This window comes from Lagenorhynchus albirostris, chromosome 15, assembly GCF_949774975.1.
Source record: "Lagenorhynchus albirostris chromosome 15, mLagAlb1.1, whole genome shotgun sequence".
In the NCBI taxonomy this organism is placed as follows: Eukaryota; Metazoa; Chordata; class Mammalia; order Artiodactyla; family Delphinidae; genus Lagenorhynchus; species Lagenorhynchus albirostris.
In genome coordinates this window covers 72,454,059-72,479,348 of record NC_083109.1, presented here as the reverse complement: position 1 = coordinate 72,479,348, position 25,290 = coordinate 72,454,059, and the positions used below count along the sequence as shown (strand labels likewise).

The following is a 25,290-nucleotide window of genomic DNA, read 5'->3' as shown; positions in this document are numbered from 1 at the left end:
CTGGGAGGGGAAGATGTGAGTCAGAACGAGAGTGGAGGGCCTGCTGGGAAGGGTAGTTAGTCCCTTCTCCAGTATGTGGAGTCAGCAAGACCTGGGGTGCCATCAGCCCCCACTCCCAGGAAATGGGCTGGCAGCTTGTCCCTCCTACCCACAGAAGCCAGGCCTTGTCTTCTGGGACAGCCAAGCATGTGAGATCTGCCTTTCTGGTTCTATGCAGGCTTGCTGGGAAGTTCTTCCTGTAGTCTAACCTAACCCCTCCAGCTGCCTTATCTACCACCCCAAGCCAGTCTTGGCAGCCCTGGAGGGCCAGGTACAGGTTGTGTTTTTGTTTTGTTTTTCCCAGTATGTACTAAGCACTTATCCACATGTGACTCACTGTTTAAGACCCTGACATGTCAGCTCTTTTAATCCTTATATCAATTGTATGAGGTAGGTATTATTCTTACAGTCATCCCTTGGTATCCACAGGAGATTGGTTCCAAGACTCACCTACCCACCCCCAAACCAAAATCCGAGAATGCTCAAGTCCCTTGTATAAAAGGGCATAGGGAATTCCCTGGCCGTTCAGTGGTTAGGACTTGGAACTTTCACTGCCGTGGGCCCGGGTTCAATTCTTGGCAGGGGAACTAAGATCCCACTGCAAGCTGCGCAGTGCAGCCAAAAAAAAAAATTAATTAATTAAATAAAATGGCGTAGTATTTGCATATAACCTACACACACCCTCCCATATACTTTAAGATATACTTTTAAGTCATCTCTAGGTTACTTATAATATTTAATACAATGTAAATAGTTGTAAATACAATGTGAATGCTAGGTAGCTAGTTGTTGGTAAGCAGTAAACTCAAGTTTTGTTTTTTGGAACTTTCTGGATTTTTTTTCTTTTTTCTTTTTGGATCTGCAGTTGGTTGAATCTGCAGATGCGGAACCTGTGGATACAGAGGGCTGACTGTATATCTTGATGAGGAGATTGAGGTTCAGAGAGAGAGGCTAAGTAATTTGCCCAAGATCACACAGCTAGTTTGGGGGAGGGGGTTAGGGAGCCCTCAGGACTTGAATTCACCAGGGCCATATGGCTCTGGTGTCTATGTTCTTAACCGGAGCCACAGCTGCCTCTGGGTTGGGGTCAGGGTCCCTGAACAGTCTGGTCTGTTCTGAGTTAGAAGTCAGGAAGAGGAAAAGGATGCATCCTGAGTGTTCCTCCCTCCTAATTGAGTCTTCCAACACCTGTTAGGAAGGTGGGCACCATGTGACCCTGTTTCCCGGGAAGGTAGCAGAGAGGCATTGAGATTTGCTAGTCTCGTAGCCAGCAAGAAGCAGACAGCCTGGCCCCTTGACACCTAGCCCTGTACACCCTGCCTCTGAATCAAACTAGGAGAAGATAAATGAAACCCCTTTGGACCCAGGCCTGGGAGGGAAGCTGAAATGAAGAGTGAGAACTGGGGAAGGCCTGCCCACCATGCCCTTCACCTGTTCCAGTAGGACAGCTCCCACGCTTGGGAGCAAGTTTACTCTGCTAGGCTTCGGTCTAAGCACTTTTACACTCAACAGTTTGGAGTTTTTCAGTCAAGGCACAAACGGGCTAACTGTCCAAGGTCACTCAAGTGTTAGGGGGAACTGGGATTTGAACCCAGGCAGTGTGGCCAAGGCTGAGGCCCAGGGAGAGGCGGTGAACAGCCCAGGGTCACACAGCCACAGCCCCAGAGCTGGAAACTGCTGGCTCCCTTCCAGCCCAGGAAAAGCAATGACTCCCGACTCCTAGCAAGTTGGGGGTGGAGCTAGGGAGATCCAGGTGGCTTCTCGGAGAACCAGAGCACAGGCGGCAGAGTGGCTTGGAGCAGCATGAAGGGGAGCTGGGGACCGAGGCTGCTCATCCTGGGAGCCGTGGTTCTCATAGAGGGTGAGTCACCCGTGTTTGCCGGGGAGGCGGTATGGTGGGGTTCGGGGGCTGTCCTCTACCCTAGTAGCCCCCTGCAGCTTGGTGTGTGAGAGAGTGCCTGCCCGGGAGGCCACAGTCAGCCTGTGGCAACGTAACCGTGTCTGGCTGTGTGTGTTGGGGAGGGGTATGTGGCCACCTGTGTCCAAATGGGTATGATTTCCTTGGGCTGGATTATAGTGTATGTCTGCAGGAACTGTCATTATACCTGTGTGTGCGCCCTGTGGCCCCATCTGCCTCTCTACTTCCAGAATGACCTTAGGCAAGTTCTGGGGTTCTGTGGCCTCAGTCTCCCCGCCTTTACATACGTCCCGGTTCTCCTGGAGCAGATGTTCAATGGGTGTGTTTGTGTGTGCCTGTGATGGGGAAGAGGCAGGGCAGGGGACCCTTTGGTAGAGTCTCTGGTGGTTTCCGGAAAGATGGCGGAGCCCGAGTTGTCAGAACAGGGGCGGGGTGAGTCTCGATCTCTTGATGCCCTCCCCAACTTGGACATGACACAGGCCTCTATTCCTCTTAGGCCTCTGCAGCGCAGGGCACAATTAAGCTAATGCTCTTCACATGCACAGGCCGCCTCTCTGACTCAGCAGTTGGGGCAGGAGTTGGGGGTCCTGCGGCCTGGAGGAGGCTTGGCCTGGTCCCAAGCTGAACCCCAGGCCCTGCCGCTCAGGCCCAGGAGTGCTGAGCACGGCTGAGACAGAAGAATTAATGACTGAGTGTACACTCTGAATAGCTTCCAATACAAGCTGTTTCTCGACCTCATATAAATATTTTAATTCTGAGGGGCCGGTGAGGTCGCCACAGAGTCATAGCAGCAGCCCACACCAATCCCCCCAAACCTGCCCCCTCCACCAAGGCTGGGCCGGGCAGGTAAGGCTCCCTGCCCCAAGGCTCACCTGTGTCTCTCTCTTCCCAGGTCTTCAAGCAGCTCAGCATGGTAAGTCTGGGGCCGTGGGGCCTGAGCCTTACTTGGGTCTGGGTCGGGCCGGGGGTGAGGGCAGGACAGGGGCCTGCTGTCACCCTGACCCCCGCCTCTCCACAGCATGCGGGCAGCGTGGCCCTGGCCCCTCCACACCTCAGGAGGGCAACACTGTTCCTGGCGAGTGGCCGTGGCAGGCCAGTGTGAGGAGGCAGGGGGCCCACATCTGCAGCGGGTCCCTGGTGGCGGACAGCTGGGTCCTCACTGCGGCCCACTGCTTAGAAAAGTGAGTCACGGCTGTGGTCAAACAGGGTTTCTGGCTTTGGGGGTGAATGATTTGTCCCCAAGCCCCTCAAGACTGAGCCCTGCCCCTAGAGTAACAAAGTACCATTTATTAAAAATATGCCATGTGCCGGGTACATACTATCAAGTTAATCTTCACAGCCCTTCATGGTAGAAGCCTTACAAATGAGACATCTGAGTTGGGAGAAGGATGGACTTTGCTTAAAGCCACAGGTTTTCTGTCCATCTTTCACCCACTTTGTGCTGTCTCCCATGGTGTCACCATCCCCCGTTGCACTCAATGCCTGGGTCTTGTCCCCCCCACTTCCAGGGCGACAGTCACGGAACTGCACTCCTGGTCAGTTGTCCTGGGTTCTCTGAAGCACGAGGGGCTGAGCCCAGGGGCTGAGGAGGTGGGGGTGACGGCTGTGCAGCTGCCCAGGGACTATAAGCACTATAGCCAGGGCTCGGACCTGGCCCTGCTACGGCTCGCCCACCCCGTGGCCCACACACCCCTCTGCTTGCCTCAACCTGCCCATCGCTTCCCCTTTGGGACCTACTGCTGGGCCACTGGCTGGGATCAGGACAATGACGGTAAGTGCTGACCCAGGCTGGAGCCCAGAGGGGCACTCTGCTTGCCCAAGGTCACACAGCGTCAGCTGCCAACTGTCCACGCTCCCGGTCTCCCTTGCTCCTCCGAGCCCAGACTCCAGCCCCAACCCCCCTCTTTCACCAGTTCCCAGGGCCCTACGGAATATACACCTGCGTCTGATCAGCCGCCCCACGTGTAACTGTCTCTACAACCGCCTGCACCAGCGGCTGCTGGCCAGCCCGGCCCTGCCTGAGATGCTGTGTGGAGGTCCCCAGCCCGGGGTGCAGGGCCCCTGTCAGGTCTGAGGGGGAGGACAAGGGAAGGGAACAGGAGGGGGCTGGGCACTCAATCCACAGGGACTGGTGGGAAGGAACACACGTAGAGGGTGTCCGCCCAGGGCTGGGGCTCAGGTGTCTGTCCTTGACAACACTGCTTGGCTCCAGGGAGATTCCGGGGGCCCCGTGCTGTGCCGCGAACCTGACGGACACTGGGTTCAAGCTGGGATCATCAGTTTTGCAACAGACTGTGCCCAGGAAGACACTCCTGTGCTGCTGACCGACGTGACTGCTCACAGCTCCTGGCTCCAGGCTCAAGCTCAGGGGGCAGCCTTTGTAGCCCAGGACGCTGAGACCCCAGAGATCAGTGATGAGGACAGCTGTGTAGGTATGAACAGCGAGTGTCAGGAGCGGGACGTGGGGGGACCTCCCCTCAGGGCTGCATGACTTCTGGGCAGCAGGTGGAAGCCACAGTGGAACAAATTTCAGCTCAGAATAGAAAACTGATACAGGGTATCCACACGCTGCCAGGGGCTAATGAGGGGGCTTACAAGGCCCCTTTCAGCCCCCAGGATGGGAACAGCTCCATTTACGGCTAAGAGGCATAGATGCTTTGGAACTTTATGAATTTGGGGTTTAGGTAAGATGAGGAATTTCTGGGATCTGGCTGAAGGTTTGGGGGTAGGCTGCAAGTTTCGGAGCAGGAACTCCATGAGATTGGAGAGGGCAGGGCTCCCGCTCAGTGGGGCATTAATTCTGGCAGTAAGTGACTAACATGCAAACTGCATGCAAAATAATTCCTGAGGCGGAAGCTCCATCTTGATGTTAAGAGAAGCACCGGTGAGCCAGGAGTTCTGGGGCCACTCCAAGCCCAGAAGGGTGCAGACAGGCGGGGTAGGGAATGATGAGCAGGCCACTCCCATGATCCTGGACCATCAGAGTTAAAAGCTTAGGCCCTGGATTTTGAATCTCAGGTTGGCTATTTGCCTGTGGTTACTGAGCTAGAAAGTCACGTAACCCCTCTGGAACTTTGGTTACCTTCGGTAATTAGGGCAAGCAAGATTCAACTTAAAAGGATATTGTGAAGATGGTTGATAGCACATGGGAAGTGGTTAGCACGGGGCCTGGCATGCAGTGAGCACTTAGCAGGAAGGCAGATGATGTAATCCGTCTGTTTCAGCCTGTGGATCCTTGAGGAGAGACGGGCCCCAGGCAGAAGCTCCCTCCCCACGGCCCTGGGACGCCAGGCTGAAGCACCGAGGGAAGCTGGCCTGTGGCGGAGCCCTGGTGTCCGAGGAGGTGGTGCTGACTGCTGCCCACTGCTTCATTGGGTGAGTCCCGTCTCCCTTGCCTTTGTGCCCCCACCCTTGCTGGCAGCCGTGCCACCCAGTGCTGTCAATGCTGTCCCCTGCACAGGCGCCAGACCCCAGAGGAATGGACTGTAGGCCTGGGGGCCGGACCAGAGGAGCGGGGCCTGAAGAAAGTCACCCTGCATGGGATGTATAGCCACCCAGAGGGGGGCTATGACGTGGCCCTCCTGCTGCTGGCCCAGCCCGTAACACTGGGCTCCAGCCTGCGGCCCCTCTGCCTGCCCTACGCGGACCACCACCTGCCTGATGGGGAACACGGCTGGGTCCTGGGGCTAGCCCACCAAGGAGCAGGTATGTAGGTAGGACAGGGCCACCAGCAGCTGTGCATCTAGCCTAGAGGCCGAGGCAGCAGCTGGGTCTTCTCTGTCACCCTGCAGGCACCAGCTCCCCTCAGACAGTGCCTGTGACCCTCCTGGGGTCCAGGGCCTGTAGCCGCCTGCACACAGCCCTTGGGAGCGACAGCACCCCCATTCTGCCACGGACGATGTGCACCAGTGCTGTGGGTGAGCCGCCCAGCTGTGAGGTGAGCCCCACTCCCCCTGTCCGCACCCCACGGACCCCTCGCACCCCTCGTGCTGCCGCTCATGAACAGACCTTCTGCCAGGCTTGGCCTCAGACCTCTCACCGAAACTCAGCCCTTCTGCCAACTGGCTCCCAAAGAGCCAGGCCCCCAGCCCCGGCCTCAGCCCCCTCTGCCCCGTGAAGCTGCTTCGGGAGGGGAGGAAGTCACCAGTGTCCCTTGACCCCTGACAGGGCCTGTCGGGGGCACCGCTGGTGCAGGAAGTGAGGGGCACATGGTTCCTGGCTGGGCTGCACAGCTTCGGAGACGCCTGCGAAGGCCCGGCAAGGCCTGCCATCTTTACAATGCTCCCCACCTATGAGAACTGGGTCAGCAGTCTGGAATGGCGGGTCTACTTTGCTGAGGAGCCAGGGCCTGAGGCCGAGCCTGGAAGCTGCCCCGCTAACGAAGAGTACGTGGCCCTGGGCCCTCGTGCCAACACTGCCTCCGCAGACACCTTCTCTCTCGACCTGGGGCAGGGCAGGGCAGGGTCTGGCCTGACCCACCTCTAGCTGCCCTGGGTGGAGTGGAGCAGTGGACGGACCCATCTGGATTCAAATTCTGGCTCTTGTCATTGTTTGACTGGGAGAGCACGCCTCTCAGCCTCTTCGGACCTCACTTTTCTCATCTGTCATGGGGGCTGAGGAGCGCCTCCTTCCTCTTCCTCTAAGGGAGGAAGGGAGGGAAGCTGTGAGGACGAGGCCAGCCCCATCCTCCTTCCTCTCCCTGACAGGCCAGCCAGCCGGCTGTTGACAGGTGGCTGTGGGATGCTGCGGTCACAGTGAGGCAATTCCTGCGTCACTGCCCCTGCCCCTCTGCCATCCCCCCCGACCCTGTCCCCCACTGGGGCAGGCCCGACAGCGCAATGGGCTCTGGGAAGGAGCCTGCCCCGACCGACAGCTGCCCCCGCTCCCCTCTGCAGCACAGGGAGACCTCCCCTGTGGATGCCCCCTCCACGTCCAGCTCTGCGGTCCAACGCAGGCGTCCCCAGCTTTCCCTATTCATCATCCCCTCAGATACAACCACACCAGCCATGTACTTTGAAAATTTCTTTTTTTGGGGGGAGCAATTTTTCTGTTTTTTTAAACTTAAATAAATTGTTACAAAATAGACTTTAGAAAATAAATTACAAATTGTAGTAAAGGGCTCCCCCCTTCCACAGGCAACATTCCCACCCATGGCTCTCTCTCTGAATCTGCCTCTCCCGAGTGTTGGAATCTGGCTGGTGAGGGTGGCCTGGCTGCAGAGCCTGGCACTGGTTTCTTGCAGGGCTGGTCACAGGGAAGAGCATGGTGACAAAGGCAGGGGAAAGGAGGTCCTTGAAGGACAGGACGGGAGGAACATCTCACCCCCTCCGTGGGAAAGAAGCCAGATCTGGGTCCTCTTTGCAGGAGGAGAGGAGAAGAGAGCTGGGGATGCCCAAACTACTCCTGAGCAAAACAAGATCAAGCCTTTCCCTACAACCTGCCCTCCCCCTACCCCGTATTCTGATCTTTGGAAACTTGAATTTCAGAGGGAGAAGCTGAGGTCTGCAGGCCACTGGGGTGAAGGGTCCAGGAGTGGGGTCGTGGGGGTGGGTGGAGGGGGCAATGACAAGTCCCCTCTGCCCGCCGCTGGTGCCTTTGGGGTTCCTGGGGAGAGAAAGACGAGGCGACTGAGGGCACAAACCCCACACAGCTTGTACCGCTCCCTCTCCCTAGCCCTGCAGGCCATTCCCCACAGCCCCTGCCCCCAAGGCCTGTGTGAGAACTCCCAATTACTTCCCCAGACCTGGTTAACTAACTCCTCACTCATTCCCTTGGGGTCACGAGAACTCTTATCCTGAAAGCCGTCTTATCAGCACTCTCAGGGGAATCTCACCACCCACCCCTCCTTGCCCTGACAATCTCTGGTCAAGGGGCCCACCATCTCAGGGACACCCACTTTGGGGGCCACTAAATGGAAGTGGCCCTGGGAGAAGGGCTACAGATCCCTAGGGGAGGTGGAGAGCAAGCCCGGGACTTGCTGAGGGAACAGGCTCTCCCATTCCTCTGCAGCCTCGTCCTCCAGCAAGGCTGGGCGGAGGTGTCTTTCCCTGGAGATTCCCCTTGACGGAAGGGAAATAGGGGCTGATAACTGTTGTTGCTATAGCTGGGCCTGGTTTCAAAGAATCAATTATCTGTGACTCAGTTCTCCAATTAAAGGTGTGCCGGCGGGAAGGCAGGTGTGCAGGTGGAAAGGGTGGTTTGGTTGGATCCCAAAAAGGAAATGCACAGCAGAGAGAGAAGAAGGTTGAATAAAGGGAAGGAGAAGAAACGTGGGCCAATAGAGGTGGGAAAGGGCCAAGGGTCTAGTTTCCAAGTAAAGAGGAGGGGGAGCAGAGACAAGATTCGGGGAAACAGGGACAGGGAGCTGGGTGCCAACTAATGACCCTGTTCCCCGACCAGGTCAGCATGGAAGCCACAGTCTGGGGGCGTCTCCCATGCCCCCTTCCTTTTTCCCTGGCTCCTTGCCTACTCTAGGGAAGAGCAGAACCTAGACCATCTTGTTCTCTGGAAATCATTACTTAATTGGCTGGATCAGGGGAGTGTCCGGATGCAGCAGCCAGGTGGCACCCAGCTACCTCCCCTCCCAAAACAAAAAGACCGTTCCTCTCTAGCTCCAGCACAGCAGAGGAGCTCCGGCAGCTGCCTCTGCCCCTGACCACTCCCTACCACCCCTGACTACCCCAACCCACCAGGCTACCTATTCACCTTGGGGTAAGGTAGCCCCCAGGGGTTCAGATCTCAGCCACTCGAAAGGCAGCATGCGCAAACTAGCTTTCTCTACATCCCAGCCCTGGCCGCCTCCTGAAATCCACGTGATCCTCTCACTCCTTGCTCCCCTTGGGGCCAGTTTTTACCCTCTACTGTGTGCCCGCCTCCTCTGGGACCCTCCAATCCTCTGCCCAAGCCCATTCATGTCCCCATACCAGAGCTGGCCACTGTCCACTCCTCCTGGTGCTGCTGCTGGTGCTGCAGGAAGCTGATGCGGCGGCGGAAGTGGCGGGGACAGTGGGGGCAGGTGAAGGGCCCCTCCCGGGGTGCGTGGACCCGCCCGTGGCCCTCCAGCCGGGCAGCTGTCCGGAAGGCCTTGCCACAGACGCTGCAGCGGTGGCGCTTGGGGTCCGTGTGGGTCCTGCCGTGGTTCTTAAGGGACAGCAGGTTGGGTAGAAGTTTGGGGCAGAGGGAGCAGGGATACAGTCCAGTGGTGTGGGCCTTCTGGTGGTTCAGCAGGCTACCGGCATGGCGGTAGGAACGCCCACACTGGGCACAGCGGAAGGGCCGCTCCTCGTCCACAGCCGCTGCGGACCTGACGCCTTGGCCTCCATTAGCTCTCCCGGCATTCTCTCCTGGGGCCCTGGGGGGTTCTGATGGGGCCTTCCGGACTTGACCAGGGAGATCCACCTCATCCTCTACAGCCCCAGCTTTGGGACCTCTGGCCTCCATCAGGGGCGACACCTGACTGAGGCCCCTGGCATGAGTCAGCAGGTGGCTGGCGAGTTCCTGGTGGGACCGAAAGGCCTTGCCACAGTCAGGGCAGGCAAAGGTCTGGGCAGCTACGTGGTTGTGGCTCTGGCTCTTGGTGGCCACAGGATTCAAGAACTCCTTGGAGCAGAGCAGGCAATAGTGACGGTCTGTCTTGTGGGTGTTGTGTTTCCAGGGCCCTTCCGACTGGCAGGAGGTCTTGCCACAAGGGCTGCAGGAAAAGGAGTGGCTCTCCGGCTGCGGCTGAGGGCTGCTGTCTCCATTGTCCCAGCTATCCATGGGAATCAGACTAGGTCCATTGGGCTGGCTATTGCCAAGGTGGCAAGGACTCCTGGGGACACTGTCCCCTGACTCGTCTTCCGGCTTGGTCGGTACGTGACCCCCAGGAACCCAATCTCCATCATGATTCACCAGTCCTCTGTCTCCTCGCCACCCATCTGCTTTCCCCGTGCCCCAGGACATTGGCTCCGTGCCTTCTAAACCTGCTGCCTTGAGGGGGCTCTGACTCTGCTCCGCTGGTCTCATGACTCCAGCCTCCAGCAGGGGTACCGACTCAGTACTGCACCACCGGTCCTCTAGTCCCTGGTCATCGACCAGGTTCCCCTCACCGCCCTCAGTGCCGTTCGGGCCTCCCTGACCCCCTCTGGTCTCCTCATGCTCTCGCAGGTGCCGCTCCAGAGATCCCCGGCCAGGGAAGCCCCGGCCGCAGAGGGCGCAGCGCACAGCTGCCCGCCGGGACCGCCCACCTCGGCGCCGCCGGCTCTCCGAGTGCAGCCTCTGGTGGTCCTTCAGGGCCATGCGGTTGGAGTAGGTCTTGGGGCAGGCGGGACAGCTATACTGGCCCGTCTCGTGGCTACGCCTGTGGTTCAGGAGGCTGCCGGCATGGCGGTAGGTCCGCCCACACTGCCCACAGCGAAAGGGCCGATCTTCCCGGGGCAGCTTGCGGGAGCCCCCAGCCCCACCGCGCTCCATGTGGACCCGCTGGTGGCTGGCCAGCTGCTTGCGCAGGCGGAAGGCCTTCCCACATTCGGCACAGCGGAAACGTCGGGGATCCGCGTGGATGCGCCGGTGGTTCTTGAGGGACATGAGGTTTGAGAAGCCTTTGGAGCAGGCCTGGCAGCCAAAGTGGCCGGTCTGGTGGCTCTGCCGGTGATTGATGAGGCTGCCGGCGTGCTTGTAGGACCGGCCACACACCTCGCAGCTGAAGGGCCGCTCAGAGCTGGCTTCAGTCTGGCAGCCCTTCTCCGCGGTCTCCAACCTCGGCTCCATTTCTTCCCCCTTCACAGTGGTCTCCTCCCAGGCCTCTTCCTTCACCCTCGCCACCTCCTCCAGGGGCTCCACTTTAAGTTCCTTCTGGAACTTCTCCACCTCTGCCTGCCCGAGGCCCTCCTCTGCCATGTCTTGGGGCTCACCGCTGCCTCCTGCCTCTGGAATGGGCCCCAGCTGGGGCTCAGAGCCTTTGCAGCGCGGGTGGTTTCTCAGATGGTTGCGATAGGCAGCCAGGTTGGGGTAGCAGCGCGAGCAGACGGGGCAGATGAAGTCTCCGGTCTGGTGGATCTTGCGGTGGTTCACCAGGCTGCCCCCATGGCGATAGGTCTTGCCGCACTGGTTGCAGCGGAAGGGGCGGGGCTGGGTCTCCAGAGAACTTTCCCCACCCGGCATACAAAGGCTGTCTGCAAGCGTGGCACCTACTCCCTCTCCAGACTTTGTGTCTCCACCCTCCCCAGAAAAAGAGGTCACCGTGCCCTCAAAGGTGCCATCTGCAGCCATCCCTGTGGCATCACCTGACTCTCCCGGGTGATGAATGAGGCTGGGAACCTCGCCATTGGTGTTCCCAGAACTCTGGCTTTGGTGGTGACGCTCCAGGCTTCCCAGGTCATCGTAGGTCTGACCGCAGCAGCCACAGATGTGCCCATACCCGGCGCCATCCAGCGCCTCGACCTCCCGCTGCAGCTGATTCAGCAGTTCTGCTTCCGAGAGCTGTAGTGGGGGGCTATGGGTGGAGGCTACCCCTGCTGCTCCTTCCTCTTCCCCCTCCTCCTCTGAGCCCTCAGTCGTACCATAGGAGTCATGAGCCTGGCGCCGGTGACGCCTGTAGCCAGCCCGCCCAGGGAAGATCATGCCGCAGAGGCAGCAGAGGAAGGGCTGTGCGGAGGCTGCCTCCCCGGGCCCATGGCTCTGGAAGTGGCTACGCAAGGCAGGCAGGGACTCAAACTCCTTCGGGCAGAGGGAGCACTGATAGATGCCCGGTGGGTGGCAGGGCCTGTGGCTCAGCAGGCCAGCAGCATGGGGGAAAGAATGCCCACAGTCAGGACACGTGTGGGAGACCTCAGCCTGCCAGCCAGCAGCGGCTCTGGCAGAGTGGGAAGGGGAGCTGGGCTGGCCAGGGGCTGGTTTCTGGTCTTCCTCCACCCCAGGGGGGCCACCACAGAAGCGAGTCCCATTGCTCTCCTCAACGCCTGGGATGTCCAAGTTGTCAAGGAAACAGGCCTCCTTCCTTTCCAGTCCTTCCTCAGTGCCGCTGCTCTCTTTATCACCCTGGAAACAGGCCTCATCCCTCTCAAGCCCACATTTGTCCCTTTCAGCTGCAGCCTGCAAACAGCTCCCATCACTTTCCACGTTGCCTTCGGCTCCACTCAGACTTTGCCTTGAAGGGTCTTGGGGACGGCTCAGGCCCTCACCGTTTTCCACCAGCTCTGGGGCCCAGCTCCCGCCTGACGGGAGTTCAGCTTCTCGCCCACCGCCAGCACTGCCAGCCCGCCTCCGGTGCCGCCTGCTCCGCCGCCGACTGTGGCGGCGCATGTGGTTCTTCATGGCGGCCACGGTGTGGAAGTGCTTGGCACAGGCCCCGCAACTGAAGTCTCCCGTCTGGTGGGTCTGCCGGTGGTTGATGAGGCTGCCCGAGTGGCGATAGCTCTTTCCACAGTCTCGGCAGGCAAACGCCCGAGGAGGTGACACCCTGGTCTCGGTCTTGCCGTTCTCCCCTTCCCCATGGCTCCAGCCGTGACGTTCAAGACTCTCAGGGTCTTCAAAGAGCGTGCCACCCAGGCTACATATCTGTGGCGCGGTCCTATCTGTTGCTGGCGGGACATCGGTGGCCCCCTCTTCACGTCTGCACCCAGGTCCCTGATCTGAACAGGGGGCTGCCTCTGCTCCCACTGGGTCAGCTGGGAGCTCCACCTTGCGGCGGCCGAGGGGACCCTCGGCCCCTGGGCCTGTGCTGCGGCGAGCAGCCTTGCAGTGTACCCGCACGTGGTTGCGCAGGGCCATGAGGTTGGGGTACTTGCGGGGACAGAGTGAGCACTGGTACTCTCCTGTCCGATGGCTATGGCGGTGGTTCACCAGGCTCCCCCGGTGCCGATAAGCCCGACCACACTCATTGCACTTATAGGGGCGGTGGTCCATGGTGGCGGTGGGGACCTCCTTCTCTTTGTGGGTGGTCTCAGCCAGCGGCAGGGGAGCTGGCAGTACTGATGGCTGCCCATCCTCTCCGGCTCCTTGCCGGGGTCTGTGATGAGCCCGCACGTGGTTTTTGAGGGCAGCTGCGTTGAACAGCTGCTTGGAACAGATGGAGCAGGGGTAGACACCTGTCTGGTGGCTCTTGCGATGGTTGATGAGGCTCCCAGCATGGCGGTAGGTACGGCCACAGTCCTCACAGTGGAATGGCCGATACTCCTCCAGGCTGCTATCTTCCAGCTCCCCAGAGGTGCTCAGCTCCCCAGAGCCATTTAGCATCTGTGTACCAGGGAGCTGGTCCCGGCTGCTCTCGTCTGTGTGCCCATTGGTGGTGGGCATCCCTTTCTCTTCCCACAGCTGCTCCTGACTTTCACCTTCATGGGATTGCTGGTGTTCCAGCAGCTCTCGGGGGAGCCGGAAGGCGCGGGGACAGTGGGGACACTGGTAAGGCCGATACTGGGCATGGAGTCGGGAGTGATTCTTCAGAGCCATGAGGTTAGAGAACTCCTTGAAGCAGATGGCACAAGGGTAGACGCCCAGGGTGTGGCTCTGGCGGTGGTTGGTGAGGCTCCCGGCATGCTTGTAGGTCTTGCCACACTGACTGCACTTGTACCGCCGCTCCTCCTCAGGAGGAGGGGACTGGGTGGGCTCCTGGCCTGCTGTGAAATTCACTACTGATTCAGCCAAATACTGTTCCAAATTGCTAAGGAGACTGCTGGCCGGGGTGGGGAGCGGTGGGTCTCTGGCAGAGTTGGTGGTGGGCCCCCAGCCCTCTGTGCCCTCCTCAGGATCTGGCTGGCTTTCCCAGCCTTCTCTTTGTCTGGTGGGTGGATCTTCCCAAGTGTCCAGAGCTGCCCTAGGGTCTGGCCCAGATTCACAGCCAGATGTCTCTTCAGTATGTTTCTTCTGGTTTTCCCAGCCTTCCCCAGGGCCAAGCCTCTGGCCCCAGGAGTCAGTGGACACTCTCTCCCCCTGGAGGCATGGAGTGGCTTCCTTGGGGCGCGGGGGCCTGCGCCGCCGGCGGCCTTCAGGAGCATGAGTCCTCATGTGGCTCTTGAGGGCCATGGGATTGGTGAAGTCCTTGCCACAGGTGGTACAGGGGAAAAGGCCAGTCTCGTGGGTCCGGCGGTGGTTGACCAGGCTCCCTGGGTGACGATAGCCCCGCCCACACTGCTGACAGCGGTAGGGCCGAGGGATGCCGTCGGCCTCCTCACTGTCCTGGTTGGAAGATGGATGGAGCAGTTCTCGGTGCCGTGACAGTTCTGGGAGGCTAGGAAAGTGGCGCTGACAGTCAGAGCAGCTGAGTGAGGTGGGCGTGTCCTCCATGGGGCAGTGTGGCAGAAACCTGAAGGTTCAGGAAGAGCAGGCAGGTGGCAGCAGCATCTTCCTCTGGTGGAGGGTCCAAGGCCTAGGAACAGGGGGCAGTGGTCAGAAGGAAAGCCTGAATTAACTTTGCCTATTAGTTCTATGAGCAACAAGTTCACCAGAGGGCACAGATGGGTTCCCCAAGCAGCAATGCCCAGAGACCTGCTCTCTACTGGATCTATTCTGGAAGCAACATCATTTAATACTTCCCTGCATACAAGCTCCCCAAACATGGCAGCTCCTCTAGGCCTGACTCATCTCTGGAGGTATAGATAAGGAAACTGACGTCTAAAGGAATGCAACCTACCTCTGATCACAAATCTATTATTCTGTCTTCAGACCAAATCCCAAAAGCTTTACTGACTCTAACCCTCTGCTCTCTATAAATCTGAAACAACCTATCTTCTGCGACATCTTAAAAGGATACCTGTACCTCTCCTAGGACCTTCTATAAGGTAACTCCAATCCTCCCGCCTTCACCCCTCAGCTAAACAGAGTAGCCTAGAGGCATGGAAAAAGCAGCTTCTTTCTTCAGTTGACAGCCTCGGACCTGAGAGATGAGGTTAGAGGCCCCCTTCAGAGAAAGGGCTGGCTTGCTCCCCCACCTGCCCTATTCCTTTCAGGGTCACAAAGTCACGTTTCTGAAAGACTCTCTTGGGTTCCCTGGATTCCAAACGATCTTCCATCTTGGAAATTTCATCTCCTTTCTGGCTCTTCACCCCCAACCTTTATCTTTCCTACGCCTCTCCATCCCTTCTCATTTTTTCTTCTACCTTCTCTCATAATACTAATGACAACAGCAACACGTGCTACCTAAGCATTACCATGTGTCAGGCACTGTGCTAAGTAAAGAATATTCGTTATGTCACTTAGTCCTCACAACACACTGCAGTGCCTCTGTTATCCCAGTTTACACACGAGCCAGCCCGTTTGACTCAATCTTCTTTCCAAAGCCCTTGCTCTCTCCATGGCAGGCCCCCATGCCTCCTACATCACCTTGGCCTTCTCTGATTCTGACTGTTCACTCCCTTGGGACCCAAATACAACTCCTATCTCCGACTCTAAACCCCCTTACTGAACCTGCTCCCAGAATTCTCACTTCACAAAGCCCCTTCGCTCAAGAGTCGCCTCTCCTAATCAACCACCAATAAGGTCCTCTTGCCTCACTCATCTCCTCGACCAGTTTTCTCTTAGGACCCCTACCTCACACCGGTGGCCCCTTCTCGTTCCCGCCGCGGGTGCGTCCGTTGGGGACCGCGAACGGGAATGCGCCTGCGCACTGGGACCCTCACCCTAACTGCAGCCGCGCACCCCAAGGGGTGGTTGTGGAGGGGCTCTCGAGCTCCCACACACGCACACTCTGCCAGGGCTCCTGGGCGGTGGGAGGGGAGGGAAAGAGGGAAAGGAGAGGGGGAGGAGGAAGGACGCAGAGGAAAGAGGGCGCAGCTGGCACGAGCCAGCAGTCTACCCCCCAGCTCCGCGGACACTTCCTATTGTTACTAGGAAACAGGAAGTGTCCTAGCCGCAAAAGCTTCCCCGCGAAACTTCCGCCTTAAAAATGCTTCTGTCCCGCCTCCAAGCAGCGGTTCTACACAGACACATTTCCGGTGCTAGATGAGAAGCGGCTAACGCGCGACTCTGACCCCGCCCACGTAGGTCAAAGAGCTGTGTCGTTCTGCACTAATCTTAGCCACACTTCCGGGAAGAGCCGCTAAAATCGTTACGGTGCATATTGGGTGAGCGCAGAAGAGGATAAAAAGGGTTCTGCAGCCCTGGCCTCAGTATTTTGGCGACACTTTTCCTGGGGCTTCTTGTAAAACTTCTAAAGACAGATGAAGGGAGCGTCATTTACTCCTTGCTATTAAGGGAAATGTTGTGGAATATAAGCGGATTTAGGTACTACAAATCTTGGGCATGGCCTTTCTGTCCTCCCACCTTCTAGTTCACGGTGATCTATCCCCAGGCTAGCAATAGCCGGTGCATCCCGTAAACCTATTCCGGTGTCCTCTGTCATTAGCACCCACAGAGACCCCCTGCAAGGTGTTTCTCCGCCACCTTCGGCTGGGGGGTGCTCGGATAAACTTTGCCTTCCTCCCTAGCGGGAAAAGCTCCCTTCCACTTCCGCTCGGCGGCCCCGCCTCCCGTCCCTCCCCCTCCACCCCCCAAGCTGGGTCCTAGCGCCTGCCGCGCCCTGGCTGTGTCCCGGGCTCCGTCGGTGAGAGGAGCTGCCGTTGACGCCACAGAGCCAGCCCCAGTCTGTTCAGGTAGGAAATGCCGGCGGGAAGCCGCAGGGACCCCCGAGCAGTCCCACTGCGGACGCAATCCGAGCGGGCCTCAGTTTCCCTGTGGGTGCAGAGGGCAGATGGGGTTGGCCTGGCGCGAGCGGCGCGGGCGGGGCGGGAGGAGTGCGGCCCCGGGAGGGCGCGGGCGGGCGGGCTCTGGGCCCAGCGGGTCCTAGAACCCGCCGGCTGTCCCGGCGGACCGGCTGCAGCAGACGCCTGGGCTAGGGCGGCATGGCTGCCCGCCTTGCACCGTGCGCACACGAGGGTCCTAGAGCCCGCCATGTTGCGGGCTTTTGTCCCAGGCGTGCGGCCCGTCAAGCACGGTCCCCGGAGCCGGCGGCCCCCCTCCCCGGTCGAGGTCCTGGCCGCCCCTCCCGCGGTCCTAGAGAACGCCATCTTGCCGGCCTTTGTCCAAAGTATGGCTTTCGGTCCATTCATTTGTTCATTCTGTCATCCTTCGTTCACTCCTTCTTGCCGCGTTCTCCGATTCCTCGTTTTCCCAGGGCTTTTCCTGAGAAGAGGCAGCCCAGGGCCCTGCCCTGCGGGGCTGTCTGTCTGCCGGGGGCCCGACACGTAGACAGTTGCAGGGAGCGAGAATGCACAAGGTTTCCGCAGCTCTCGGCTCTAACGACCTTAAAACTCCCACATGCCTCAGAAACCTCATTTTACTGATGAGAAAACTGAGGCCCAGAGAGCCATGGCGCTCTTACCTCTATAGTCTTATTAAGTATTCCTGAGGGCACTGGGGAAGCAGGTATTTGAAAGATGCAAAAGAGTTTTCCCACGGGAGAAGGCAGAGGGAACTGCATATGGAGATGTATTTAGGTGGTGAAGTTTGAGAATTGTGGCTGGAGCTAAGGTCGCTGTCGGGAGGGGCACAGAGCCCCTGGAGGTGAGGCTGGAAAAGTGGGTTGGGATTAGATTGTGGACTGACCAGATTGGATGCCTAGGAGATGATTAGTTCTTATCTCTGCATGGTTCACAGTTCCCCATCTGCCATCTCACCGGATCTCTCATGGCCTGTGAGGCCTATTGGTAACTACTTGTTTAGAGGTGGGGAGACTGAGGTGCAGAGAGGATAAAAAGTGGCTTTTCACCTCATCACTGCCCGCAGCGTTCTAAACTCTGGGAATTAAATCTCTGCATCCCTGGCATTTAATACAGCAGGACGTGTCCCGCCCCCTTAATTCAGTAGTAAACAAAGACAAAGACAAGCCTCCCTCACCAGAGCAATGAATCCACTGTGGGGTACTGGGGGCGATATTTGGACCCTGTGAACTTGGAAAAGCAGAGAAATTCAGTTACCAAATAGTTGTTGACCGACATTCTTACAAACTCCTACTATGGAGGAGGCAGAGGCTATAGACCTGGGTTCAAATACCGCCTCGGAGGTTGATTTGTTCAGTTTGTTTTGGGCACCAAGCATGGTTCTATGTGTAGAGGATACAGAATAATAAAGGTTCCTGGCTCTTTGCCAGCCTAGACTCTCAAGCTGGAGACAGAGAATTAACTGAACCATACAATGTATAAGTGCTAGCAAAGCAATAAGCAGGGGACAGAGGGCAGAAGTTTGGGAGGCAGAGACCACCTGGCTTTGAGTATTGGCTGTGACTATGACTAGTTTCTTCGCTTCTGTGTGCCTCAGTCTCCTTGTCTGAAAAATGGGGGGAAAATAATACTATTTAACTTAGTCTGTTTGGGCTACCATAACAACAACAACAAAAATAACAGACTGGGGGGCACAACAGAAATTTATTTCTCACCGTTCTGGAGGTTGAGGTGTCCAAGATCAAGGTGCTGGCCAATTCAGTTCCTGGTGAAGGCTCCTTTCTTTGATCGTATGTGGCCACCTTCTGTCTTAAGTTCTCACATGGCCTTGCTTCCATGCATGCGCACATTCATCCATAACAAACTCCTAGGCCATCGTGAGGCTTAGCTTGAGTAGCACACATAAAATGCTTAGAATGATACCTGGTCCATGGTAAATTTGCAAGGAATGTCATCCAGATGAGCAACATGAAGGAAATTAAACAGGAGGGGGATAGAGAGTGATTAGCAGGGGTGCAGATAGCATTAAGAAAGGTGGTCAGGAAAGCCCTCTTTAAGGAGGTGACAGGGAGCTGAGACCCGAATGGAATCAAAGAGATAGCTACACAAAGACCCTTGGAAATAATGTTTCTAGCAGAGGAAACTACTAGTGTAGAGTCCCTGAGATGGGAAGGAATTTAAGTCTTTGAGGGGAAAAAGGGGGAGCCTGTGTGGGTAGAGCCTAGTGAGCCAAGGGGAGAGGAGTGGGAGATGGGATAGGCAGGAGTTAGATAGTTCAGGGCCTTGCTTGCCATGGAAAAGATATTGGTCTTTGTCCTGGGAGCAGTGGAAAGTCTCATGATTTGGCTAATAAACCTTAAGTAAATGAAGACTGGTAGAGAAAGAGCCCAGCCCAGGGACCTGAAGACTCGTGTTTGAGTCTGGGCTCCTTGACTAGCTGTGTGTCCTTATGTAAGTTTTTTCCCTTACAGGGGCCTTAATCTCCACATCTGAAAAAGAGGTGTATTAAAAATGCCTCTCTCCTAGAAGCTTCTGAAAACCTAAGGTTCTTAAATGAGTGTTAGTTGGAATGACCCAGAAAGCATGTTTAGAATAGATTTCTGAGTCCTACCCCATGCTCCCCGCATGATTATTTTCATGCAGGGAGTTCACAGAATCACTCTAGGGAGTGGTGGGTGGAAGAGTCCTCCGTGAACAGGGAAGTGAAGAGCTGATGATGGTTTTTTTTTTTTTTTTTGCGGTACGCGGGCCTCTCACTGTTGTCTCCTCTCTCGTTGCGGAGCACAGGCTCCGGACGCGACGCGCAGGCTCAGCGGCCACGGCTCACGGGCCCAGCCGCTCCACGGCATGTGGGATCTTCCCGGACGGGGGCACGAACCCACATCCCCTGCATCGGCAGGCAGACTCTCAACCACTGCGCCACTAGGGAAGCCCCTGATGATGGGTTTTTGTTTTTTTTAATATTTACTTTTTTGGTTGCACTGGGTCTTTGTTGCGGCGTGCAGGCTTCTCTAGTTGTGATACGCGGGCTTAGTTGCCCCGTGGCATGTGGGATCTTACTTCCCCGACTAGGAGTCAAACCCACGTCCCCTGCTTTGGAAGGCAGATTCTTAACCACTGGACCACCAGGGAATTCCCGATGGAGGGGCTTTAGACAGGGGCCTAGCCTACCTGACCCTTCGTTCTTTATGGAGCTTGTGCCTGGCACGCCCCTACTATTTCCCCTAGGAAGTGCCTTAGGAGAAGGGATTTACCCCTCCAGCTACCTGGTTTCTGGCTCACAGATGGGAAGACTGAGGCCCAGAGCTTGGAACCCACGGTTCCAGCCCTCTGAGAGGGAAACAGAAACATAAAGGGTGCTGGCTCTGGTCTCCAGGGACTTCTACAGGAATGAGAGGAGACCAAGGTGTAACCTGAGCTCAGGGTTCTGGTCATCGTGGGGCTGGCCCAGGTAGCAGATAAGCCTGGGAGGACCCAACTACTCAAGGCGAATTAAACACCTGGATTCAAGTCTCAGCTGCACGAGTTACTAGGTATGTGACCATGGGTTAATCACTAACCTTCTCAGAACCTCAGTTTATTAGTCTGTAAAATGAGGACAATAATCCCTATCTCAGGAAGCTATGAGAGAATTAAATAAGGTTGCACACTCAGCAAGGTGTCTGGCTCTGAGAAGATTCAGTAATTGAGGGCAGTAATTATTCTTACCTCATTCAGCCCTCGCCCAACCCTGTGAGGTAAGTAGTGTTATTACCTCCCTTTTTTCAGATAAGAAAACTGAGGTCCTATGGCATGAAGTGAATTGCACAAGGTCACAGCTAGGAAGTGAGGAAGGTAAGATTCGAAGCCATGCAGTTTGGCTTCGGAGACTGCACTTAACGACAATGCTAAATTGTTTCTCTGGGCCTCAGTTCCCTTATCTGTGAAAGGGGGTAATAACAGAACGTTTTTCATGGTGCTGACATGAAGTGCAAGTAAGTTAATACATGTAAAAAGGTTAGGATGTTGTCTGCTGTTTAGCAAGTGCCCGGTAAATGTGAGCTATCATTTTCTTTTTTTTTTAATATTTACTTATTTATTTGGTTGCACCAGGTCTTAGTTGTGGCAGGCAGGCTCCTTAGTTATAGCTCCCGGGGTCCTTAGTTGTGGCATGCGAACTCTAAATTGTGGCATGCATGTGGGATCTAGTTCCCTGACCAGGGATGGAACCCGGGCCCCCTCCATTGGGAGCATGGAGTCTTATCCACTGAGCCACCAGGGAAGTCCCAGGCTATCATTTTTATTAAGGAGAAACTTTATCAGACTGTCCAGAGATGATCTAGAAAGGAGGTAGTGAGGGCCTCATCCAAGGATAGGCAGATTCCCTAGAAACTAGGCGGAATTCAAGCCCTGGGGAAGGCTGGGCCTCAAGCCCTTTAACTCACCTTCCAGCCCTAGGATTTAATGGGAAAAGTGAAAAAACCAAGCTGAGGGTGGAACAGAGCTGTGTGGGATGTAGGGCAGAAACCAAAGGGGAGATGCAGGAAGACCTTCCTTTGGGAAGTAAGGCTCTTCTTTTTTTTTTTTGCTGTACGCGGGCCTCTCACTGTTGTGGCCTCTCCTGTTGCGGAGCACAGGCTCCGGACGCACAGGCTTAGCGGCCATGGCTCATGGGCCTAGCCGCTCCACAGCATGTGGGATCTTCCCGGACCGGGGCACGAACCCGTGTCCCTTGCATCGGCAGGCAGACTCTCAACCACTGCGCCACCAGGGAAGCCCGGGAAGTAAGGCTCAAAGGAAGGATTGGTAGGATTCATAACAGCCAGGAAGGACCTGGGAACTTGCATGGTGTGATGGAAGCCATGAAAAATTCTTGAGCAGGGGACAGAGCATCACATGGTACCTTAGGGAGAAGACTCTGGCTGCCTGTGCACACTAGATTGTGTGTGTAGGGGTGGGAGACTGAGGCAGGGCCACCAGGCAGAAGGGTGCTGATTCTAAAGATGCAGCCCTTGCCAATCACCCGGGGACTCCTGCATCCTCCCTGGGTCATAACTTAGAAGACACCAACCCCTGAGGTATACAGATGAGGAAACAGGCCTAGAAAGGAGTGCTAGAATCCAAACCTCCTACCTCCCAGCCCATCTTTTGGACACACCTGGCTCCCCTCCCCTCTCTATAACATTGTCCTTCCCCCCACCCTGGCTGCCCCAGCAGCTGCTGCACCTTAAGTGGATCTGATGTAATCCTCTTCCCTTTATCCCCCAGGGAGGATGAGCTGGTGTTAAGACTAATGCAGCTGTTAATCCTATTTCCTCCCAGCCATGATCTGCGGGAGCAGCTGGGTGGAGGCTGTCTGGGCTCTGAACAGAGAAAGAAGGGGCCATAGCTAGAGTGGGTGTCCCAGGAGGCCAGGTCAGAGCAGATACATTGAGTATGAGACAGAGACTTCTAACATCTGCTAGCAATGGCTCAAGCTGCTTTGAGAGTAATTGAACTTCCCATTACCAGAGTTATGGGAGCAAGAACCAAAGACCCATTCCAGAGCAGAGGGTGGACCAGGATTCCTATCTGGGGTGGAGTACCTTACAGCTGTGCAAGGCCAGAATTCTGTGTGAACAGTTGCTGCCTCTGAAAGCTAACCAACCAGAGGGGAAAGACAAAATACATACGCTGGGGACCTGTCCCTTCCAGACAGATGGTGCCAATGACCACATTTAGCCCACTGGCTCTGCCTTCTTCTGGACCTACCTCTGTCTTTCCTGAGCACTTGGAGACCTTCAGGCCAGACCCACATCTAGGTAGCCTCCGTGTCTGCAGCCTTGCACAGGGCTTGGATTCTGAGCTGTAGAAGGAAGATGGTGAGATGGACAGAGCCTGGGCCTTCTGGGAATGCCACAGGGTTTGGAGAAGCCCAGAGGCTGGGGAGGGAAGTGCAGGTGGGCATTTCGATGATCCCGGCCTCTCTTAGTTCCTCTGAGGTCACCTGGTCCAGCTCCTTTCATCAGTGAACAGACCAGAGAGGAAACTTGAGCGCAGAGAGACAGGAATGTTTGCGAGGAAGGATGTGCATCCCAGGTGGGAAATGCAGATAAGATAGAGTTCCTTCTGAGGCCTCTGAGGGCTTTGGTGAGGAGACAGGCCTTGGAGAATTGGAAAGGGGTGTGGCTTCTAACTTTGCCTCTCTTGCAGAGAAGCCCCGCCCATCCAGGCCATGGAGGTAGAGTCATCGGAGGAGAGGTCCCCAGCCCCTGGCTACAAGCGCTCTGGCCGTCGCTATAAGTGCCTGTCCTGTACCAAGACGTTTCCAAATGCACCCCGGGCAGCACGCCATGCTGCCACACATGGGCCTGCAGACTGCACAGAGGAGGTAGCCGAGGCAAAGCTGAAGCCAGAGACAGACCCCAAAGCGGAGGATGCCAGCGGGGACAAGGTGTCAGGTGCAGCGGCGAAGCCTCGGCCGTATGCGTGCCCGCTGTGCCCCAAGGCCTACAAAACGGCACCAGAGCTGCGCAGTCACGGGCGCAGCCACACGGGCGAGAAGCCCTTCCCTTGCCCCGAGTGCGGTCGCCGCTTCATGCAGCCCGTGTGCCTGCGCGTGCACCTGGCCTCGCACGCCGGCGAGTTGCCCTTCCGCTGCGCGCACTGCCCCAAGGCTTATGGCGCGCTCTCCAAGCTCAAGATCCACCAGCGCGGTCACACCGGCGAGAGGCCCTACGCCTGCGCCGACTGTGGCAAGAGCTTCGCTGACCCCTCGGTGTTCCGCAAGCACCGGCGCACGCATGCAGGCCTGCGGCCCTACAGCTGCGAGCGCTGCGGCAAGGCCTATGCTGAACTCAAGGACCTCCGTAACCACGAGCGGTGAGGGCGCTGGGCTGGGTGGGGGGCAGCTGAAGGGGTTGGGAAGAGCGCACCAATAGCGTGAAGGCGTTGAGTCCCAAAGATCGGAAGGAACCAATGGGAAAGTGAGTGAGGCAGAGCTATGGGGGCAGAGGGTGAAACTGGGGTCTGATTGGCCTGGGTTCCTGGACTAGGAAGGGGGTGGGGCTTGAAGTTGGGCTGCTGCCCAGGAGGTACGAGTGGGGGCCGGGTCTGTTGAGTGCAGAGATGGATCTAGAACACCTAGACACCCAGCCTGAAAGTTTCTTACTCTGAGGTACAGACCTGTGGCCCTTAGGGGATTGGGCCAAGGCCCCAGCGATGTTAGGGGGCCCTAACGTACAGTACAGACAGGCGGCGGGGGTCGGGCGATGGGCTGCCACCTTCACTCCGGGCCTCTCCACTCCCACAGGTCCCACACTGGCGAGCGCCCCTTCCTCTGCTCAGAGTGCGGGAAGAGCTTCTCCCGCTCGTCCTCGCTCACGTGCCACCAGCGCATCCATGCGGCGCAAAAGCCCTACCGCTGCCCGGCCTGTGGCAAGGGCTTCACGCAGCTCAGCTCCTACCAGAGCCACGAGCGCACGCACTCTGGCGAGAAGCCCTTCCTCTGCCCCCGCTGCGGCCGCATGTTCTCCGACCCCTCGAGCTTCCGGCGCCACCAGCGGGCGCACGAGGGTGTGAAGCCCTACCGCTGCGAGAAGTGTGGCAAGGACTTCCGGCAGCCGGCCGACCTGGCCATGCATCGGCGGGTGCACACAGGCGACCGGCCGTTCAAGTGCCTGCAGTGTGACAAGACCTTCGTCGCGTCCTGGGACCTCAAGCGGCACGCGCTGGTGCACTCTGGCCAGCGGCCCTTCCGCTGCGAGGAGTGCGGCCGAGCCTTCGCCGAGCGGGCCAGCCTCACTAAGCACAGCCGGGTGCACTCGGGTGAGCGCCCCTTCCACTGCAACGCGTGCGGAAAGTCCTTCGTGGTCTCGTCAAGCCTGAGGAAGCACGAGCGGACCCATCGCAGTAGCGAGGCCGCAGGGCCTCCCCCGCAGCAGGAGCTGGTGGTGGGGCTGGCGCTGCCGGTCAGCGTGGCAGGCGAGGGCTCAGCAGCCCCGGCAGCAGGGGCTGGGCTCGGGGACCCTGCAGCAGGGCTGCTGGGGCTGCCTCCGGAATCGGGTGGTGTGATGGCCACCCAGTGGCAAGTGGTGGGCATGACGGTGGAGCACGTGGAGTGCCAAGATGCTGGGGTTGGGGAGGCTCCTGGTCCCTTGGGGGGGGCAGGCGAAGTGGGGGGTGAGGAGGTGGACGAGAAACCACCACAGTTTGTATGCCGGGAGTGCAAGGAGACGTTCTCCACGCTGACGTTGCTGCGACGGCACGAGCGCTCGCACCCAGAGCTCCGGCCCTTCCCCTGCACCCAGTGCGGCAAGAGCTTCTCAGACCGGGCTGGGCTGCGCAAGCACAGCCGCACCCACAGCTCTGTGCGCCCCTACACCTGCCCCCACTGCCCCAAGGCCTTCTTGAGTGCCAGCGACCTGCGCAAGCACGAACGTACCCACCCTGTGCCCATCGGGACCCCCACGCCCCTCGAGCCCCTCGTGGCTTTGCTAGGAATGCCTGAAGAGGGGCCAGCCTGAGTCCCAGGCCCCCTCTGCCACACTCCTGGGAGCTCCGCCCCTACAGGGTGCTTCCTGAACCTCCCTTTGCCTCAGCTCACTCTTAGACTCCAGATCCATCCCTTCATCCCAGGCAGCTAGCTCACCTTCCTGACAAAGAGCTGGGGACAGTGGAGGCTGGCAGCAGCCTCTGAGAGACATGGCTCCCTCCGAGCACCACTCATTAAAGCATTCGCTTTGA

At 57.6% G+C, this 25,290-nt stretch overlaps 3 protein-coding genes across 7 annotated transcripts; 2 read left to right on the top strand and 1 right to left on the bottom strand.

Moving 5' to 3' along the window:
* Positions 1–79: 79 nt before the first annotated feature.
* Positions 80–7,040, top strand: PRSS53 (serine protease 53). The gene is made up of 10 exons (XM_060122968.1): positions 80–1,900; positions 2,850–2,870; positions 2,976–3,138; positions 3,466–3,728; positions 3,871–4,025; positions 4,170–4,389; positions 5,182–5,332; positions 5,418–5,662; positions 5,749–5,894; positions 6,125–7,040. Exons 1-10 carry the CDS (start codon positions 1,843–1,845, stop codon positions 6,440–6,442), a joined length of 1,740 nt encoding a protein of 579 aa, XP_059978951.1. The 5' UTR covers positions 80–1,842; the 3' UTR covers positions 6,443–7,040.
* ZNF646 (zinc finger protein 646) lies at positions 6,967–15,731 on the bottom strand. Its single transcript, XM_060122953.1, has 3 exons — positions 15,461–15,731; positions 8,881–14,300; positions 6,967–7,561 (listed from the first exon to the last, which is right to left on the bottom strand). Exons 2-3 carry the CDS (start codon positions 14,216–14,218, stop codon positions 7,440–7,442), a joined length of 5,460 nt encoding a protein of 1,819 aa, XP_059978936.1. The 5' UTR covers positions 14,219–14,300; positions 15,461–15,731; the 3' UTR covers positions 6,967–7,439.
* A 234-nt stretch (positions 15,732–15,965) lies between these two features.
* ZNF668 (zinc finger protein 668) lies at positions 15,966–25,290 on the top strand. 5 transcript variants are annotated; one of them, XM_060122960.1, is made up of 4 exons: positions 16,016–16,521; positions 20,356–20,421; positions 22,759–23,427; positions 23,858–25,290. In XM_060122960.1, the coding sequence occupies exons 3-4, from the start codon at positions 22,781–22,783 to the stop codon at positions 25,068–25,070; spliced, it is 1,860 nt and encodes a 619-aa protein (XP_059978943.1). In that variant the 5' UTR covers positions 16,016–16,521; positions 20,356–20,421; positions 22,759–22,780; the 3' UTR covers positions 25,071–25,290. The 5 variants fall into 5 exon arrangements, with proteins under 5 accessions (XP_059978945.1, XP_059978943.1, XP_059978942.1 ...); XM_060122959.1 differs by lacking the exon at positions 20,356–20,421 and adding an exon at positions 19,964–20,120; XM_060122962.1 differs by lacking the exons at positions 16,016–16,521; positions 20,356–20,421 and adding an exon at positions 15,966–15,993.